This window comes from Rhinolophus sinicus, linkage group LG17, assembly GCF_036562045.2.
Source record: "Rhinolophus sinicus isolate RSC01 linkage group LG17, ASM3656204v1, whole genome shotgun sequence".
NCBI classification, from domain to species: Eukaryota; Metazoa; Chordata; class Mammalia; order Chiroptera; family Rhinolophidae; genus Rhinolophus; species Rhinolophus sinicus.
Genome location: NC_133766.1, coordinates 23,771,580 through 23,791,399, shown reverse-complemented (window position 1 = coordinate 23,791,399; position 19,820 = coordinate 23,771,580). Strand labels below are relative to the sequence as shown.

At 45.4% G+C, this 19,820-nt stretch overlaps 1 protein-coding gene and 1 pseudogene across 2 annotated transcripts in view; both read right to left on the bottom strand.

Moving 5' to 3' along the window:
- Positions 1-1,110: 1,110 nt before the first annotated feature.
- On the bottom strand, positions 1,111-4,271 carry LOC141569381 (52 kDa repressor of the inhibitor of the protein kinase-like; annotated as a pseudogene).
- A 3,234-nt stretch (positions 4,272-7,505) lies between these two features.
- PIK3C2B (phosphatidylinositol-4-phosphate 3-kinase catalytic subunit type 2 beta) overlaps positions 7,506-19,820 on the bottom strand; it is a 64,025-nt gene continuing 51,710 nt past the window's right edge. The window contains exons 25-33 of one of the 2 annotated variants that reach the window (XM_019711443.2): positions 19,053-19,209; positions 18,602-18,711; positions 17,496-17,697; positions 16,905-17,029; positions 15,728-15,845; positions 12,802-12,883; positions 12,297-12,403; positions 10,077-10,205; positions 7,506-9,571 (exon numbers count right to left, since the gene is read on the bottom strand). In XM_019711443.2, coding sequence (XP_019567002.2) covers positions 9,383-9,571; positions 10,077-10,205; positions 12,297-12,403; positions 12,802-12,883; positions 15,728-15,845; positions 16,905-17,029; positions 17,496-17,697; positions 18,602-18,711; positions 19,053-19,209 — 1,219 coding nt within the window. In that variant the 3' untranslated portion in view covers positions 7,506-9,382. The remainder of the gene's footprint in view (positions 9,572-10,076; positions 10,206-12,296; positions 12,404-12,801; positions 12,884-15,727; positions 15,846-16,904; positions 17,030-17,495; positions 17,698-18,601; positions 18,712-19,052; positions 19,210-19,820) is intronic. The other variant, XM_019711444.2, reaches the window with a different exon arrangement.

Here is a 19,820-nt window from a genome sequence, read left to right as displayed (position 1 = left end):
CCCCAGAAACCTCCAAACCATTACCATTACCGCTGTTTTATGATTCATCACCCTCTTTCACCTCCCTTCTTACTGAGTGTAAATTCCATGATCCAGCATTAAAACGACCCCCTTGTAAAGACCTTTCATCCTCTTGCCCCTCTCCTGCTTCAACATTCTTCTCTGGCAAAATTCCAGCCCAAGTGAAACCCAACTGCGCACTTATGCTGAGCCCACACCCTTGCAGCTATCATCAGTGCAGGAGAAAAGAACTCAAACATAATGACTGACTCACTTCATATTTGTGGTCAGAAATTTCATCAATGCCAGGCACTCCTACAGGTGTCCATATCCGCGGCAGCTTGCTTCTCCTACACATATATTTCTTTATTCATATTTCCAGCATTCCCATAAATATACAACCTCAACTTACAATCACACTTCATACTTTAGTGAGAAAACAGATGCAATTGGACATAAATAACCTCATATTTCCACCACCAGACCCACCAATCTACCTGCATCTGGATCTACACACTCTGCCTTCAATCCCATTACAAGCAAAGCAGCCTCCTAGATCCTACCCCTTCGTGTCTATTCAAGGAATTCTGGCCTCCCTTATCCCCTTTTTCCTATAACTTGTACTTTTCTCTCTCAAACTATTAGAGCACTCACATTAACATAGGTTAATATCACCTATTTTTTAAACAAAATTGTAATATTTTATAAAATGCATTCCTTCTTCCCACACCTCCTCAAAATTTATTTCTTCAAAGAACTGATAACTCAATACCTGACAACCGGATCCACAGTGACAATAAATGTTATGTGTAAAATGACTTAATTAAAACAATTGCGAAGTACCATTATCAGAGATCACGCAGAAGTGTAACATGGCACTTTCAGTGCTACCTTCTGAAGAACAGTTAGGTCTCCAAACCATGAGAGTCCCAACAGGGGCCCTTTAAACAGGCAGATTATCAATGGCTAATGTGCTCAATGGGAGGCCTATAGGTCAAGATATTTAGTGACTAAGTGGCCTACATATACCTTACAGATTTTCTATGTTTTCAAATTTCTTACAGATATTTTTAAAATATCAAATATAACAGAAAGCATATTTTAAGTCTCTCAGGTATTCTGGATGGTTTATGAATTATCTGTAGGAAGCTGTGACTTAGTTGTATAGAGTTTGATATATGTGTCCACCATTAAATTCAGTTCATGTTTTATATCAAAATTTATGTTAAGCAAAGCTAAGTTACTCGACTTTTGGTCTGTCAAAGTGTTCCTCAGGTATGCTTTGAGATGCTTTCACCCATTTCCATAGCAGTCATTCTCAACCTTCACAGGAAGAATTCATAGGACCTTCAGCAATGCATAAACATTGGGAAAAACTTGATGTCTGGCAGGTGCAGGGCTTTATAAATGGTGGTTGGAAGCGCTATATCTTTCCCTGTTTTCACTTGAATCTCCAACACTGCAGCTCAGCCGAGCGCGTGTCAGGATTGGGTAAGTCACTTCTGTACATGTCAGCATGGTGCTCCTCCAGTGTTTTGAATTTGAGCTGTCCCATGACAGAGGGTACCAGAGATAAGCATTTAAGAGCTTTGAAGTACTATTCTGAGCATGTATCTTTCAGTTCCTGAATAATGCCTTCCACTGTTGGAATACTAAGAGCTTCTTTATAGTAACTCTCAGAGGTCAGCTGAGGTTCCGGTTGCTGAGTTCTGTGGAATTTCCCCGGGAGCTTCATCTGAATATCAAGTTTGGTTGCCAGATTGGTGGCTTTCTCTAACCAAAACTCAAGATAAACTTCAATATTTCCCATCACTTCATTTAGTGAATGCAGCACTGCCGTCAAGCTACTGGCTGCAAAGACATCAGAGGTTTGTCCCCGGAGATCTTTCCCAAAGACGCTTGTAAAAGACAGAATATTTTAAAGAACAACAATGGTAACGATGAATTCAAAATCTGTTATTGCACTAGAGAGTACAAATGCTCGGCCAGCTATACAGTTATTCCATCTAATATTTGTGTCACTATTTATACCATCTAAACATAAAACAAGTGCTTGTAGGAGGTCCACTAAAATTTCAAAAGTATCATGCCTGCCTGTTCCCTGAGAATGGCAAATTTCCTTTAGTTCTTTACCCCTTTCTTCATTGTTCTGAAAGAGGACAGAGATTACATTGTCAAGCTCTCAAAGCAGTTGTGGTGATTGTGGAAAAAAGAACAAACTTCTTCAATGTTCCTAATGCAACAGACACTCCATGACAGGCATGGATTTCGCCAACCACAGATTTAAGGCACATGAAGAGCAGTGTGTAGATAGCTTGGGGATATTTCTCTAAAAGTGTAGAAGCAACAACTTTCATGTTGGAAGAAAATCAACTGGACACGACAATACTCCATGTTTAAGCCCCACATCTCAGTTATCACAGTATGAAATTTCATAGCCAAAATTTCAGCATCAGCTTTGTAAGCCTGGAAGCCCACAAATTCCTCTCTCAGGTTATGAGATTCACCAACAAAGCTCACCAACACGGACAGGTGCTCTTTCTCTAGTATGTCCACTATATCCTCAGTGTTAATGGAAAAGAAGTGAGTCTCTCACTTCTCTGAGGGTTTCTTCCCAAATCCAGCATCTGTTTCTGCTGTTTTTGAACAGAACAGTGTGTTGACTGCTGTTGTCTCAAAGCACTTTCTCAGAACCTCTTCACCAGAATTTATCCGGCACTCCAGTAGTGCTTGAAAGTTATGGGGAGTAAAGAGAACTTGTGGGATTTCATCATCTTCATGTCCATCCAGAGGTATGTTTTGTTTCCCCATAAGAATCAAAATCTCAAGTAAAGACTTTAACTTTGTTTTTATTTATCTTTGTTTTCCTTCTCTTCAAGGGTTAAAGGTAAAATGTCTCCATCCTGTTCTTCACCCCCGTCTTCTGCACCGGGGTTCTGAGCATTGCTGTTGTTTATTTCTTATATTTTCGTTCCTGTTCAAAAATTTCATCGATTTTTTTCTGTTTCAGTGTCCTGATTTCATCTTCACTCTGTTCTTTTATTCATTTTCTGTGTCTACTATGTGGATTGTTCAAATGACTGGTAAGATGAAATATTGTTGGTATGGATTGCATTATCTTGAACAACTGTCCTGTGAGGACTCTCGTGAGTTAATTTTGAGAAATAAAACAACCCAATCATTCTTTAGTTTTCTGATGCCTCTGCAAAATGTATAGTTCTACAGATCACAGAGGCCTCATAGTGTTTGGTACATAATCGATAATGCTATTTAGTTGATCAGAAGTTTTATCTTCAAAGTCGGCTTGCCTACTGTTGTGACCTGCACAACACAAGCCGTGGGAAGGCGAGGGAGGCAGTGAGGATTAAACTATAATAAAGAGACAGAGACTCATATACAGGTAAATCTCTGAGGACCAAGGGACTCGCAGCCTCAAGAGACTGGAGCCCCGAATTGGGTCACTGACAGTATTTATTGATTACAAACAATGAACATCACATGATTAGAGGCAGGGTCTGTGAAACTCTTACACCATTTCAAAAAAATGATTTCAATACCCAATTATTTGTCCCAAAGCAGCCGAAGCATGTCGTCCCAAAATGACTAAGGTGCGGTGTGCACCACCCTGGGGGAGAGTCTCTCGCGGTGAAAGTGTCCCATGAGCTGAGCAGTAAGAGCTAGATCTTATCGCTCTAACTGGCCTCTCTCACAATAAGGTGAGAGGGAGTAGCAGGGGCCAGCAGCAGCTTCCCACAAGAACAAGAAGGAGGGGCAAGGCTCCTTTTTATTATTTCTTATAACAGCTCATTGGGGTCTCAACGGGGTCCCGTCTGGCTTAAGTTGTCCCTCCCGCGAGGAATCTTACTCGTCACTGACCGCAGACCCTTCTCTTGAAGACCAGATGGAGAGACTCAGGATATTATAAACTCAATCCCAGAGAGGCACAGTCCCACAACTTCTTCTCTCCTTAGGGAAAGGTTGGGGGGGACAGACGGCTAGGCTGCTGTGTGACCACAGCCTACAATTTTCCATTCACGTCTGGCATCTGGCCAATTCCATGGGAACCAGAAGAAGGCGAGGTATGACTGTGTCCTCTTCTGTGTGCAGTTGGGGGCAGCACGAAAGTACAACATCCGCATCGTAGCCCGTCCGAGGACTGGCCCAGCATTCCCCTCCAAGCCTCCTCAGGGCAACCAGCCAGTCGGTCCTGGGCTGCGGAAGGGAGCCAGGCTGGCCTGCCCGCTCGGAATGGCCAGAGCGCCAGGTTACATCAACTACCTTAAAAATAAAACACTCTTCCCTAGACACATGCACCTCCAAGTTTCTGTAGCACTACAGCAACATTTCTCAAGAGTTATCTGTGCTGATGGTCTCCACTTTCTCATCACCTTTTCGCTCTTCGCCCTACTCCATTGGGGTTTTCATCCCCACCACTCATACAAATAGCTCTTCTCAAGAACATTTTGCCAAATCCAGTTCTCTAACTGTGAAAGGTTAAGTTGTGCTCCCTAAAAGATGTTAGAGTCCTAACCCCTAATCACAGTACCTGTGAATGTGACCTCATTTGGGAATAAAGTCTTTGCAAGTTAAGATGAGGTCATTAGGGGGGCCTTAATCCACGATGGCTGTATCCTTATACAAAAAGGATGGCTGTATCCTTATACAAAAAGGAACTTTGGACATAGACACATGTACACACCGGAAGAACACCATATGGACTTGAAGGCAGAGATTGGGGTAATACATCTACAAGCCAAGGAAGGCCAAGGATTGCCAGCAAATCACCAGAACCAAGGAAGAGGCACAGAACAGTCTCCTTCTCAGCCCTGAGAAGAAATCAACCCTGCCGACACCTTGATCTTGGATGTCCAGCCTCCAGAATATGAGAAAAGAAACTTCTGCTGTTTAAGTCACCTAGTCTGTGGTATTTTGTTATGGCAGCCCTAGGATATTGACAACACTTTTCTTTAGGTACCCGTGACACCATTCTCTTGGTTTCCCTACAGTTTCAGTGGCTCCCCATCCTCCTCTAAATGTTGGCCTGCATCAGAGTTCAGTCCAACCATGATTTTTTGTTGTTGTTTTTTCCTAGCCTCTCTAATCTAGGTGATCTCATCCACTTCCAGGGCATGAAATGCCGCCTAAGTGCTGATGAATTCCATATCTAAACTCCAGACTGACCTTTCCCTTGGGCTTCAGATTCCATCCTCCTACTTCTCCACTTGGATGTCCCGACATCTCAAACTTACCACGATCAAAACAAAACTCTAACTCAGCTCCGCCAAGCCCATCTCTCCCATCCCTGCAACGCCCCCAGTCCTCTTCACCCACTTGCCAAGGCCCCAAACTCAGGAGTCGTCCTTGATTCGTTTCGCTCAATTCCACAGCCAACCCATCAGCAAATCCTGTCGGCTCTGCCTTCAAAAAAGATCCAAAATTTAACTTCTTTTCCCCACCCCCTAGCCATCATCATTTCCCTTCTAGACCATGGCAAGAGCCTTCTCTTCTGCTTCACTCTGGCTTCCCACAGTAGCCTGAATGATCTTATAAAACATTAACCGGAGCACTGCAGTCCCTTTCTCAAAAACTTCTAATGGCGTCCCCATCAAACTAAGAATAAAATCCACAGCTCTGACTGACCTTAAAACTCAATTCAAATCATTCAACTATCTCCTGTTGAAGCCCACTCTATCTGCCCTGCCCCTCCACTTCTACACCTCGTCCCTGAGACTCTGCACTGGAATTACTTGTGTCCATGTCTGCCTCCCTAGCTGGACTGAGTTCCTTGAGGACAGAACCCACACCTTTGTCATCTCAGTAGCCACAGTGCCTGGTGCCTCGCCTGACCCAGAGAAGGCCATCAGTGTTGCTTGTTGAACAGACACCTCAGCTTACCTCCCAGCTTAAAACGCTGCCTCACTTTTAACCTTCAATCTTATCTTTGCTCCCCAAATGCCAGCAAGCTGGCTTACTTCATTCTTGCCACCTTTGAACTCAGAGAACCTGGCCTGCTGGGTTTTTGTTTCTCTCCTCCCTGGGAAACCCCATTCCACCCTCCCCAGCTCTCATTCCTACTCCCTCAGGGTGGTTCAGATAGCTATCCTATTTGGCCAAGAGATTTCCTTAACTAAGACTTGCCAGATTCATGTTCTAACTTTTTTTTTTTTTTTTTTTTTAAAAGATTTTATTGGGGAAGAGGAACAGGACTTTATTGGGGAACATATGTACTTCCAGGACTTTTTCCAAGTCAAGTTGTTGTCCTTTCAGTCTTAGCCGTGGAGGGCGCAGCTCAGCTCCAGGTCCAGTTGCCCTTGTTAGTTGCAGGGGGTGCAGCCCACCATCCCTTGCGGGAGTCGAACCGGCAACCTTGTGGTTGAGAGGATGCACTCCAATCAACTGAGCCATCCGGGAGCTCAGCTCAAGGCGCCGTGTTCAATCTTAGTTTCAGGGGGTGCTTCCCACCATCCCTTGCGGGACTCGAGGAATTGAACTGGCAACCTTGTGGTTGAGAGCCCACTGGCCCATGTGGGAATTGAACCGGCAGCCTTCGGAGTTAGGAGCACGGAGCTCCAACTGCCTGAGCCACCGGGCCGGCATGTTCTAACTTAAAAGGTCTACTGGGACTCGTGCAGCACTGCAGTGATACCTCAAAATCACTTAGAAACACAGCAGGTGACACTTCCTACTGTTTACTACTGAAAATCCCTTGTAAGTCCCACAAAATTTCACAATATGAAATATGACTCCCACTGGAGAGTTTTGAAAACTTCTGGGTAAAATGCTTGAACAAAGGTCACATCACCTTCATCTTCCTTTTAGGAGTTCAACTCTGGACTATGGTTCTGCTCTCATGACTTAGTAGTTGTGAGGCATCTCAGAAGTTCAGTTTCTTTTCTCATAAAATGAGGTTGGTTAAATATCACTTGGCAGTAAACTTCTTAAATGCAGAGGAGTATCTTTATTTACCTTTTAACCCTCAGCCTGGTGCCTGGTACAGGGCCCAGAGCACAACTCAAGGCCTGTGTGCTTAGGGAACGGAGGCGTGCGAGGTGAACTAGATAGCACGGGTACACACAGTAAATGTCTGCTGACAGAATTAATGGATGAGCCATAGCTACTTTCCAGAGTAGTTGTAATAAAAAACTGATATATATGAAAACACTCTGAAAAGTAACAAATATTACATCAACTTAAGGGATTATATTAAACATTGTACGAGGTTTGGCGTCAAATAAATGTGGATTCAAATTCCAGATCCAAGGCTGAATGGCTGTGTCCTTAGATGAATGATTTAATCTCTGAGCTTCAGTTTCTTCATCTGCAAAATGGGGATAATAACATTCACCTGTTGTATCAAGTTATGAGGCTACAATTAGCTGACAAATGCTAAGACGCCTAGTGCATATAAAATGTACCACTTGTAAACCATTATTATTATTTTCCTCTTGTACACTAGATGTTTTCATATAAACATTTAAACATCAACCAATCTTGAAAATGACAGATTTGTTTTTCTCAAATGTCATTTATTAGAAAATACAATTCCAGAGAAAGTAGGAGATACAAGGACATCTGGGAAGTGGGTACAGTACACAGACCTCTTTAAACCAGGAGTATAGAGGGTCAAAATAAAATGAGCTACAGGCAAAAAGCCAGTAACGCATGTATGGTCCATTTATCTGGAGAAGTCCACCGCTGTGCCCCACTCCCCTCACACCTCCTTACAGCAGCCAGCTTTATCCTTGGCATTTTTAATTTAAAAGAAAAGTTTTAACTTCCTTGCTGCCCTGTGGCTCCAATGAATGGAGCTTCTTTCTCCAGTTACGGAATGAGTCAGCAAAAGGAGGAATTTCTGATCCTTGGAGCTGGGGAGGAAGCTGAGGAGGGACAATTCACAGAGTATCCCCCGTTAACTCTGTTACGCAACCACAGGGCATATCCAGCCAATTCTGGTTTAAAATGTTAATATCAAACTCCAAGTCTCTCCCTTTTTTCAAGGCAGACAACCTTTTGGAGTAAAGCGCAGGAGTGAATTTCAAATCCATGTGGTAGAGAATGAAGAGTATTAAGAGATAAGAGACCCAGTCTCTCCCTCCCAGCTCAGCTCCAGGGGAATCAATCACTGCTCCAATCCAGCCTCCTCGAGACCAAAGAAAACCCCTGGAAAAAATGAGTTTTGACAGGACCCCACACCCCTTTCTTTCAGTTAGGGCATCCTTTTGGTTTTGGGCTAAATAGGTTTATGGCCCCATAGGATGAGGGAAATTCTTATTAAAAAAATGTGACAGAAATGGCGTTTGGGAGAGAAGCAGCACAAAACGAGTAGTGGGTATTGTGAAAGCTTCCCGGACTACGCAGCAGGCGGCCATGTTGGCATCTGCGGCCTGGAGGCCCTTCCCAGAGCCCAGATGCCCTTGGGTGAAATGAAATCTAAGGGCCAAGGCAGCATCTTATCCCACCAGACAAAACAGTAAGGGAGAGACCTATGGGGGGTGCACCCCCAGTGTATTCACAGGGACCAAATGGCCCCCAGAAGGGCGAGAGAATGGAGGGGTAGAAGACAGTATTCAGGGTGCATCCTAGCAAAGCAGGGGAAGATGAAAGGAAAAACTTCCCCGGAAAGAGCACGGGTCCCTGGATACAGGTCCTTTGGCAGAACCGCACACGGAAGGCCCCTCCTTACACACATAGGTATCACGTCGCTCTCCTTTGGAGGCAAAATCAGAAAGGCCCAGGAGCACAGGCCTCAGTTCAGCACACAGCCCTCCCCATCCCTCCCTGACCTGCCCTTGGGGAGGAGGGGGGGCTCTAACTGAGGACCCACTGGGCCCCTCCCCAAATAAATTCCTATAGAGAAAAACATGAAAACAAAAAACAAACACAAACCTAGGGAAAAGTCCAATAAGAACCTTAATCATACAAAAAGCCCAAATAGTCTTCCTCTTTTGCCTTCTGAGGCACGTGTAAGTCCCTTCTCACAAGGCTTCCTGTCCAGTTAGGACAACATTACTATTTCATTTTTTAAAAATAAAAATAAAGACATCCACCCACCTTGCCCCAAAATGCTACTTTCTACAGCCCACCCCACACACCCAAACCAGGCATTGCTCCCTTGACACAAGGTAAACTTAAAACTTTGCTGCAACCTCACAGCCTCCAAGGGGCTGCTCATCACAATCAACCTAAATCCAGTCTGCAGAGCGGGAGATGGCAGAGAGCCTCTTACCCTCCCTGCCTCCTATCAGGAGGCCCAATCCACCTGAGCGGCAGGGAGGCCTGCCAAGGGCCCTGCCCTTTCCCAAGGAAAGGACACGTCAAGCAGGGAGAGCCCTCCCCCGGCTCCACCACCAGTCTGGGGTCCTAGGCCAGGGCGCCGCTGGGCTCATGAGGTCTCATGACTTCGAGATCCCAGTGCGAACCAGCCGGTCTTCTCCTGTGCCAGGTCGAGCTCTCGCAGGCGGATGTGCACCTCCCCGAGGAGGACGTTCTCCCAGAATCCTTGCTCACTCAGCACACTAAGCTGTAGCTCCCGCTGCTGCAGGTCACCCTTGGGGATCCCATCATACACCAGCTGCAAATGCAGAGATTGGGAAGAGGGAGGCAGTAAGAGAGGGAACTCAAAGAATCCAGAGGGAACATGGAAGAGGGAGACGCTTCAGCCTGTGGTGGCTTCATCTGCTGAGGCTAAGACGACTTTATCTCCCCAACCAGAATCCAAGGCAATAGAGAAGGCACACAGAACCCAAGCGAAGCATTAAAGAACTTTGTTCTTTGCTCAGAGTTCAAGCAGGTGAGGGGCTTTTTATTGGAGTCACTGCTTGTTATCAGCAAAGCATCAGCAGACTCCTCTTCCCTACAGGACAGGGCCCAGGCTACACCCCAGCTGTGGAACCCAACCCTGAAAGTCAGCAAACTTTCCATGTAAAAGACAGGAAACATGGCTTTCCGGGCCATCTAATCTGCCATTCACAACAGGAAAGCAGCCACAGATGATATTTAAATGAATAGGTGTGGCCATGTTCCAATACAACTTTATTTACAAACCCCTGCCCTGTCCCAACTCCTTCCCCACACACCATCTCATTGTAGGTTGGGTTGCAGGTTTTCCGGGCCACTTTGGTTTTCTTTTTAGTGGTTTTCTGAGGGTCAGGAAGGAGGTAAATTTTCACATAGGGGTCGGGGTCATTCCCATCCTGAAGCAGTTGCTACAAAGGGAATGAAAAACAAAAAAGATGAAGATTCTTATATCTGTCTTTTTATCACGATTCCTGAGATCACACCCTGATGCAGACTGTTTATCTCACAAACCTGGCTTCTGGTAATGCATAGTAATTTATCTGGCTGTCTCCCAGATCACTCCATTCTGAGAGAAATATCTACCATGATAATGTTAGGTGCCCTAAAATATCAACTGGATTGCCTATTATATCCAGTCTATACTTTTTATACAAATGCTCAGGGCACGCCATACTTGGTCTGTTTTGAATGAACCATGATGTCCCCAGATATTTCCCTGCTTTGACCAGTGTCTTTTGTCTATTTTGTTATTTGATCTAAGTAACCCCTTACAAGGTGGAGAAGTGAGTCAGAGAGATTAAAAATTAAGTTGCTTGCTCAAAGTCAGCCAATTAGTGACTCACCCAGTTTGACTTTTAAATCTTAAGTTAGAGCTTGTCATGCCTGTGGACCCCAAAAGAAAGATTCATTTCATGTGAACCCCAAGAAGGAATTTATCTGCTGAGTGAGATGGACTCTTCATGGTCAACCAAGGGCCTAAATTTGATGAATAACAAGAGCCTAGTGGCCATTTGCTGACGGGCTTCTTACATACTCTGTATACCAGGAAGAACCTCAGACTGAACTCTCAGCTTCCCACACACACCATGCCCTGCTGGTTTCTGCTGGCTGAGTCAACTACTATAAGGGAGTTCCTGATTTTGTCTTTTTGACCAATGGATTAAGACCTGCCCTATCCAATCAGAACTGCTCCTTAACGACCAATCAGAACTGAACAATTTGGAAACCTCATTTGCATAAAATTGGGAACTTGGGAAGAAACTTTCTCTATAAAAGATGGCGTCCCATTTGTCTCAGTGGAGCACAATTTAGATTGCAACCTGAATCCGTGTCTCCCGAGCAGCAGTTCTTTTTGTTCAAATAAATGCTTTTTAAATCTTTATTACAGTCTAAAATTAATTTTGGTTTACATGCCTCTGCTCAAAACCATCCAATGGTTCCCATCTCACTCAAGATAAAAAGCCAGTCCTGACTGTGGGTCCCAGGCTCTAGTCAGCTGTGCTCGCTCCAACTTTATCATCCCCTACCCTCCCCTTTGTTCCAAAGGCTTCAGCCACAAGGCCCCATTACAGTTCCACATGCACCCCAGGCAGGCTCCCAGCTTTTGAATTTAACTGCTCCCTCTGCTGGGAACAGATCTTCAGATATATATGCATGGCTCTCTCCAATGCCTGCTTATTAATGAGGGCTTCCCTGACCTATGCAAAACTGCCACAACCGATATTCCATCCCTCTATTCCTTCCCTGCTTCATTTCTCACCAGAGCACTTGCCATATATTTGTCTGTCAGACTCTTCCTACTGGAATATAAGCTCCCTGAGGGCAAGGATTTTGTTTTGTTTACCCTGTACCCAGAGCTAACCTAGCAATGCCTCGCTCATAGTAGGTACCTGATGAATATTTGTTGAATGAATGAATGAATGAATGGTGTAGTCAGAGTGCAACCCAGGTTTCTCTGATTCCAAAGCTCATGCTTCTTCTGCCATATACCAATGCCCCAGCCTACAAAAGTCCAGCACACTGCAGCTATTCAATAAAAATTCCCTTCCCCTTCCACTCACAATGTTTTTAGAATCACACCAAAAATTTTAGTAATTATATACTGCATGGATTATGCTCTAATAACTAGGTAATAAGCCCCTTGGGCCTCTTCTTTATTATAATAACCATAATTACCATAACAATAATACCAGGTACTATGTTAGGTGCTCTACATGCACTATCTCAGTTAATGCCCATGACAACCCTGTGATGTAGATACTAACATTATCTTCGTTTAATGAGGCTCACAGTAATTAGGCTACTTGCCAAAGACCACAGGTGGTAAGAAGCTGTGTCTAGTACTGCTTGGTCATACCCTAGGTCTGGCATAGTAAGTAGCAGGCCCATTGGTGGGGACTCAGTAACTTTGTGGTCACTCTCACAAGATGGAGGTAGAGGTCTGACCCGTCAGAAAAGTACCAGACTATGAGCTACAGGAGGACTGTGCGTGCACTTACCAAGCCCCGAATATGCATCACCATGATGAAGAGTTTATTGTTTTTGTAGGAGATGGACAGCTTCACCTCCCCTCCCACCTTCCCAACAGGCCGGGCCCATGTGCTGTCTGTAGGGACAAAGGAAACCAAGAAAGGTCATGAAGCCAGCCCTGTCCCCACCTGGTACCAGGCAGATGTTTGTTTTCCTCTGACTCCCCCGTCCCCCAACAGTATCTCCATGTCAGGTTCCTGATACCCAGGGGACCTCTGCAAACATGATATAGAGTTAGGTTGGGATGGGTGTATCCAATTTGTGTAATCACCAACTGAATATCCAGTCCCTGGGGAAGCTGTGCAAACAGCTATGGACCCCCCAGTCTGAGTGGGAAACCAGATTCTCTAGCCAGTAAGTATAGGATCAGAGACAAGTCAAGAAAAGAGAACAGGGACGAGGTAGAGGCAGGAGAAATTACCCTTGGGAATGGTTCAGAGGATTGGCAGAAATGTCACAGAGAAGGCACTGTACCTGAAGACTTGGAGGCCAGGCTGGTGCCCGCAGCTTTCTCATCCCGGGGCAGAGGGTGGAAGAAGGTATACACCAAATCACACTGGAGTGGAAGCAGAAAATAGGGTCATTCTTCAATAGGCAACGGCCCGATTAAAAAAAGGAAAGAGACTGTTCCAGAGTAAAATACTTCAGAAATGTAACAATCAAATGTAATATGCAGTTCTTGTTTGGATCATGGTTCAAACAAACCAACTATAAAAAGAATTTGGGGGATGAGAGGAAATTTTTGAATATGGGCTATGTATTGGATGATATAATGACACTGTAGTTATGTAAGAATATGTCCTTATTTTTTAGAAATGCATAGTGAGTATTTAGGGGTAGAATGTTATGATATCTGTGATTTACTTTAAAATACTTCATACAAAAATACATGAAGCAAATATGGCAAAATATTAACTGTTTAGGTGACAGATCTATATAGGCACTCATGCTGTTTCTCTATTTTTCTGTATGTTTGAAATTTCTCATAATAAAGTCCTTTTTAAAAAGAAAAAAAACAAATAAAACTAGGTCATTTCAGGTCAAATAAAGTCTTTTCTACACCCCTTCCCCCCCACAACCCCCCTTAGCAAAGAAATGCCTGAGCCAGCCTTGGACAAAGATCGCGAATCCTACTCTGCAGACTGTTTCCTAAGTAACTAGGGAAAACAAAAACCCAAACTAACATGTGTGAATATACCCACTGAAGCATTAATAGTAGGGGGAAAAATGGACAAAATCTAAATATCTTTCAAGAAGCGAATAGTTAAGGAGACTATGGATGCATTAATTTGACACAGATATTTAAAGTTATGCTTACTATAAATGCTAAGTGAAAAAAGCAGAGTATTGAATTACATTTAAGCTATGACCCCTATAAAACTGTAAGTCACATTTGCATATGGACAAACAGGAAGGAAATATGGAAATAGAGCTAGATGATCTGTTCGGGTGATGGGACTCCTGACGACTATTTTTCTATGCCCATTATAATACCAAATTATATTACCATTTGTTTTTTTAAAAAATCCAGGTGGTGTTAAGAAAAAGAAACAGCAGGACAACAAACCAAGTCAAGTGCATTTTCAGCCCCTCCCAGGAATGTGACCTTAAACTGGTCTGGAATTTCCTGGTCAACACTAGTGAGATAATCTGCCAGGTAAGACCCCTGTGGCCCTTCCTTGTTTTTTGCTAATGACTTCCATGTCCCGCCCAGTTTCTGCCTAGAAAAACCTTCCACTCTGTACAATTTCTCAAAATACCTCTCTGCTTACTAGGTGGGATGCTGCCCCATCCTTGAATTTACTTGGTTGAATTTGTGTTGGTTAACAGTGGCTATGTGACCTAACCGACACATGTGGCCTAGCAGGTAACCTGGCATGAGTTAACATTGTACTGGCGTAGAATTAACCCCTAGCCATTCGCAGAATGTGGAAGCATTCACGAGACTCTACAAGAGCGAGAAAAGATTTTTTTTAAAGTCAGGCAGAGAGAGAGTTCTGCTGGGAACTGGAAAAAAGAGTTTTGCCAGGACAGTCTGATAGAGAGAGCTGCTGAGACAGGAGTAAGAGAAATACTAGCAGAAGGAGTTTGTCAGGGCAGAGTCTGCTGAAGGCAAAGCCGCACCAGTTTTCTGTTTAGCTCAAGTTTTATGTTTTCCTAAGCAGGATGTAGGGTGCTTATCAGCTTGCAGGGGGGCTGCAATTACAATTGTCTTCTCCTGGGAACTGTTCTGTCCCCTCCTGTGATGGATGTAAGGTGCTGGCCAGGGGATTCAGAGCCAAGCGGTTAATTTTTAAGCTTGGTCCTGCTAACACACAGGCTCACTCCTGTTAACTCGGTGCCTGGCCCATCCTGCCCGCTCACAAGCCCGCTCCTGTTAACTCTTTCTTTGTCTCATCAAATCTTTGTTTAGAGTTTATAACTTTGCCTCGATTAACCTGTAACCCCACTTAGATCACTCTAAAATCTGTAAGGTTTGTGTAACGCTATCTTGTCATTTGCTAAGTTTCACAGAAAGACCAAGACTTGATCAGATGTTTAGCTACACCTATGCTACCCTTCACACTGATGACCGCGAGAATGGTTTCTCAGGAACAAGCCCAAGATGTTTTGCAGGACCAGGGGGGTGAGACCAGCTACAGCAGCCTGAAGGGACCGTCAGTGACCTCCTCCTCCTGAACTTTCCTCACTATTATACTAAAATCTCCACCCAGGTGCAGAGATTTTTCTCCCATTTTTGAACATGGGATGTAGGTATCACCATGTTCCTTGACTGCACATACACTAGGATGTCCCCTCCTATAGATGCAATGACAAAATCTATCTTGATATTCATGCATGATTTCCCCTAATAAAGATGGACTGGATGCTTTGTTTGGGGACACACTGCCCTGGGAATGATCCCGGTGTGTCCTTGTTTGATGGCTCCCATAAAGTTCTTTCTCATAAAATCATCTCCGAGTTGTCTTTTGGCCGGCAACTACTGAGCATTGGACCCGGTTCAGTCTAGTAACAGATACACTCAACCTACTAAAAAAAACTCCTTTTCCTCAGGAACTCATTCATTCTTCAGGTTCCAGATCAGAACCAAGCCCTCTGGGATGGCATCTGACCCCTACCTGCATGCCCGCTGCATTCTTTTCACTGCGTTTCTATGCCTGACCCTGAGGCTGAGCCACAACCCGGTCCCCTCCACCTCCCCCACCTCCTCTGCAGTCAGTTTGCAGGTGGCTGCTCTAGCGATTGGGAACTGTTCTGTTCCCACCTATGATGGATGTAAGGTGCTTGTCAGAAGAGCCCAGTGCCCTCCCTGATTGCCTGCGGGCTCCCCCTTCTGCAGCATCCCTCATACCCCACAGCAGTGCCTGGAACCACCAGGACCAGAGGACAGCTCACCCACCTCGGCCACCTCTGGGATGGCATGGATCAAGCGCCAGATGTAGCTGTTTAACTCCTCTCTCCGCCGCTCAGCCCCTGCGTCTCCTCTAGGGCGGCCAATCATGAAGCGACTGGGGAAGCTGGGGAGGCAGGTGGGCCATGACGGGGAAAGATAGGGAAAGAAACTTAAGAGTCACCCGGGTTTTGTCACATTTCATTTGCATTTTCAGTCACCTGACCCACATTTCTCACCAGCCTCCCCTCCCAGGGACCACCCCCAACATGCTCCATTCCTCCCACAGCTCCCAGGTCCGTGCAAAGGATACACTTGGACAGTTCCAAGGACCCCAGATAAGAAAACCAAACTGTTGGGGAGAGTCCTGAGTCCCCAGAAGTGCCTCGGGGGCTTTAGAGGCCCCAGTTTTCTCCATCAAGGTAAAAATTGTTTGAAAAATCATTTTGTTTTTTAAATTGTGGTGAAATACACTTAACAAAATTGACCAGCTTAACAATTTTTAAGTGTACAGTTCAGTTTCATTAAGTACATTCACATTGTTGTGCAACCATCACTACTGCCCATCTCCAGGACTCTTTTCATCTTGCAGAACTGAAAGTCTGTACCCATTAAACAACTCCCTATTCCCCCGTCTCCCCAGACCCTGGAAACCACCACTTTACTTTTGTCTGTATGAATTTTGCTACTCTAAGTACTTAATATAAGAGGAATATCATACAGTACTTGTCTTGTTTGTCACTGGCTTACTTCCCTTAGCTTAATGTCCTCAAGGTTCAGCCATATGACAGGATAGCCTTCCTTTTTAAGGTTGTATGTATGTATGTATGCATGTATACACTACCTTTTGTTTATCTGTTTGAAAACTATTTTTACTCTTTAAAAGATAAGAAACTTTGAAACATCTTCACATTTAGTAAATACCCTGCCTTTAGACCCAGTTTGCTTTGCTTCTGGCCGGTGGGCCCAGCTTATTTTCAAGGCTGGAGTGAAACTTCGTGAGCGCGTCAGGAGAGCTTGGCCAGCAGGGGCAGCCCTTGTTACCAAACGCATTACCACGCCAAGAAAACCAAGGACCTACTGTTCATCTTTAAAAGAAGAGTTTCTTGCTCCTGCGATCCTGTCCACTCCCCATCCAGTCTCCCTCCCCAGTGTCCTTCGGGCAGAGAGCAGAGGGGGCAGCTACCTGGGCAGGAGGGAAGAAGGGAAGAGCAGTCGCAGCTTGTTGTGTAACTCCTGGAATTCCTCAAACGTCCGCTGGATGTAAGTGGCCTCGTGAGCATTCTCTCGCATCACCTTTACCACATAAATCTGCAAAGGTTCAAGTCTTAGAGAATACCTGCCAAGCCCTCCGCACCCAATGAAGGAGGTAGGCAAGAAAACTGAAGAGAGAGAGAGAGAGACAGAGTGTGTGTGTGTGTGTGTGTGTGTGTGTGTGTGTGTGTGTGTGTGATAGGGGGATACACTCTCCAGAAGGAAGAGGGCAAAAGTATCTCCAATGGAGAGGCAGATGATATGCATATACATTTATGCAGGAATCCAAAGCAAAGATTTCCTGCATGTTTCACAAGACTCTTGATTAAGAGTAACCATCCAATTCAGCTCCCTGATTCCAGGCAGGCCACTTGGGCAAGGGAGAGGGAAGTGCTCTGTGACTCTTCCCAACACAGAATACTCAGTCCACTCCAGTGCCCACTGTGTGGATGTGAAGAAACAGAACCCAGTAAGCTGGGAGCACTGAGGAGCAAGAGAGGGTCAGATTGGAGAAGACGCTCACGTAGGCCTTGTTGGGATGGAAGACCTTCTCCTGGCGGCAGACAAAGACATCACTAAGGCGGCCAGAGCGCTGGAGAGTGTACGTGCGGGGGGCAAAGGAAAGGGTCAACCGGTCATCTGAGCCCGTGAACTTCATCTGAGCCAGGTTATGGATGAAAAAATTGAGCTTTGTGGCTACACTGCCCAGGCTGGACTCAATCAACCTGTTGGTGCAAGAGGATGAAAAGAGAAGGATGTCACCATAGACCCAAGTCCCCACTGTCTGGACAGACTATCTCAAGGAATATCCCCTGACACCTGAGACTAACACTTAGCTCAGATCAAATAATATTCCCTGTGTAATATCCTCACAGGGCACATGACTAGCACATAATTATCCTCATGCAATTTATTCATGTGAAGCGGGGAGTCCTATCTCTACTTGCCGCCCTCCTACGCCAAAGACAGTTCAACCCGGGTAGGAAGGAATTAGGGACTCCACCTAGGGTCACCATGTAAACATCTGAATATTGTCAAACTGAATTTGAAAGTTCAGTAGCAAGCAACTTCACCAAGCACCTTTAATCTATAGATTCCAGTTCAAAAGGACCGGTTCTCTGATAGACCAACAGGAAACACGGTGCTCACTACGTTCCAAAAGGAGTGCAGAATAACGAGGAGACATCATCTGCCCAGGGAAACCATGGACCCCTCCCTGCTTTCATAAACGTTTTAGTGTGCCCAAAAACATCAAACACGGGAAAATGGAACTGTGGAATTTATGTCTTGGTAAGGGGGAAGGAAGGTTCTGATCCAGAGAACTAAAAACTATTAGAAACCGTATTTACCCCATAAACAAAGTCTTTGACCAAGACCTGGTGAGAATGCAAATAGGAACAGATTACAATACCACTATAAACAAAGAGCAGATGGAAACTGAGTCTGAGAGAAGCGAAGTGATTTACCTAAGTCAGAGGCAAAGTTGGGGCAGTAGACCCACTTTGTCACCTGTCGGCCGTGCCACCTGAGCTAACCATTTCCCATTTCCCTAGCCCCGCTCCTCCCCAGCAGGCAGCCTGGAAATTAAATACTCAGTTTGGGCAGCACATTTTATGCGCAGCGTGTTACCTAGTAAAGTAGGTGGTGGCATTGGCCTCTGTGTCCTGAGGCCTCAGGGCGTCATACACATACTTGAGGTCCTCCAGGTCTGAGAGCTCAGGGATCCCACAGGACAACATCTAGGAGAGCAAAGGAGGAGAGAGGGCACCTGTAACAACCAGGATGTCTTGCTTTTTCCCCACCATCAGGCAAGCTCTTCTACAACTATGCTCCCTAACCTTCCTAGAGGGTGGTAGACAGATGCTGTGGGCAGTGGCTGGAGGGCCACAGGAATGGAGGGGCTGGAGCAGGAAGTCACACACCTGCACAGACACCATTGTCCCCAGGATTCTAGGCCCTGCCTTTATCTAGAGCTCAGAGAAGTAGGTCTCCAGGAATCCTTGGAAACAAGACAGGGGAGTCTTAAAGATGGTGCCAGATAATGAGAAGGAAGGGTTCAGAAGGGGATGGAGCTCCTCACCAGGCCCAGAAGGTTGAGGAAGAGGTGGGTGTGCTTGCGAATGAGGTTGTAGGCTTGGCAGCAAAGGTCAACAAAATCATGGAAGCGGCTGGAAGGCTTGTCACCCCCGTTGATGACATACGCCATGTCCGAGGTGAAGACAAAGGGGGCACGGTCCCTGGGCCAAGGGGAACACATAGGCAGACAGTCAATACCTTGCAGGCTGTCTCAGGGGATGATGATTTCCCTCACCCTTCATCACCTGTGTGGACCTGGATAGATGGGGCTCTCTCTTTTTTGTTTTCTTTTCCTACCTTAATCCTAAAAGGTCCCCAGAGATATCCCTCATTGGTTCCTTGTCTGCGAGCTAGAAAGATTTTTCCTGGCTATGTAATTGTATTCCCTTTACTGTGGTTTGGGCTCATTTCCCTTTGCTCAGTCCTCAGCAGGGGGAGAAAAGCTGGTCCCTGCTTTCTTCTGCAAGGCCCTGCAAGTTTAATCTCTCTCTTTTTTTTAAAGATTTTATTGGGGAAGGAGAACAGGACTTTATTGGGGAACAGTGTGTACTTCCAGGACTTTTTTCCAAGTCAAGTTGTTGTCCTTTCAGTCTTAGTTGTGGAGGGCGCAGCTCACCAGGTCCAGTTGCCGTTGTTAGTTGCAGGGGGCGCAGCCCACCATCCCTTGCGGGACTCGAGGAATCGAACTGGCAACCTTGTGGTTGAGAGCCCACTGGCCCATGTGGGAATCGAACCGCAGCCTTCGGAGTTAGGAGCACGGAGCTCTAACCGC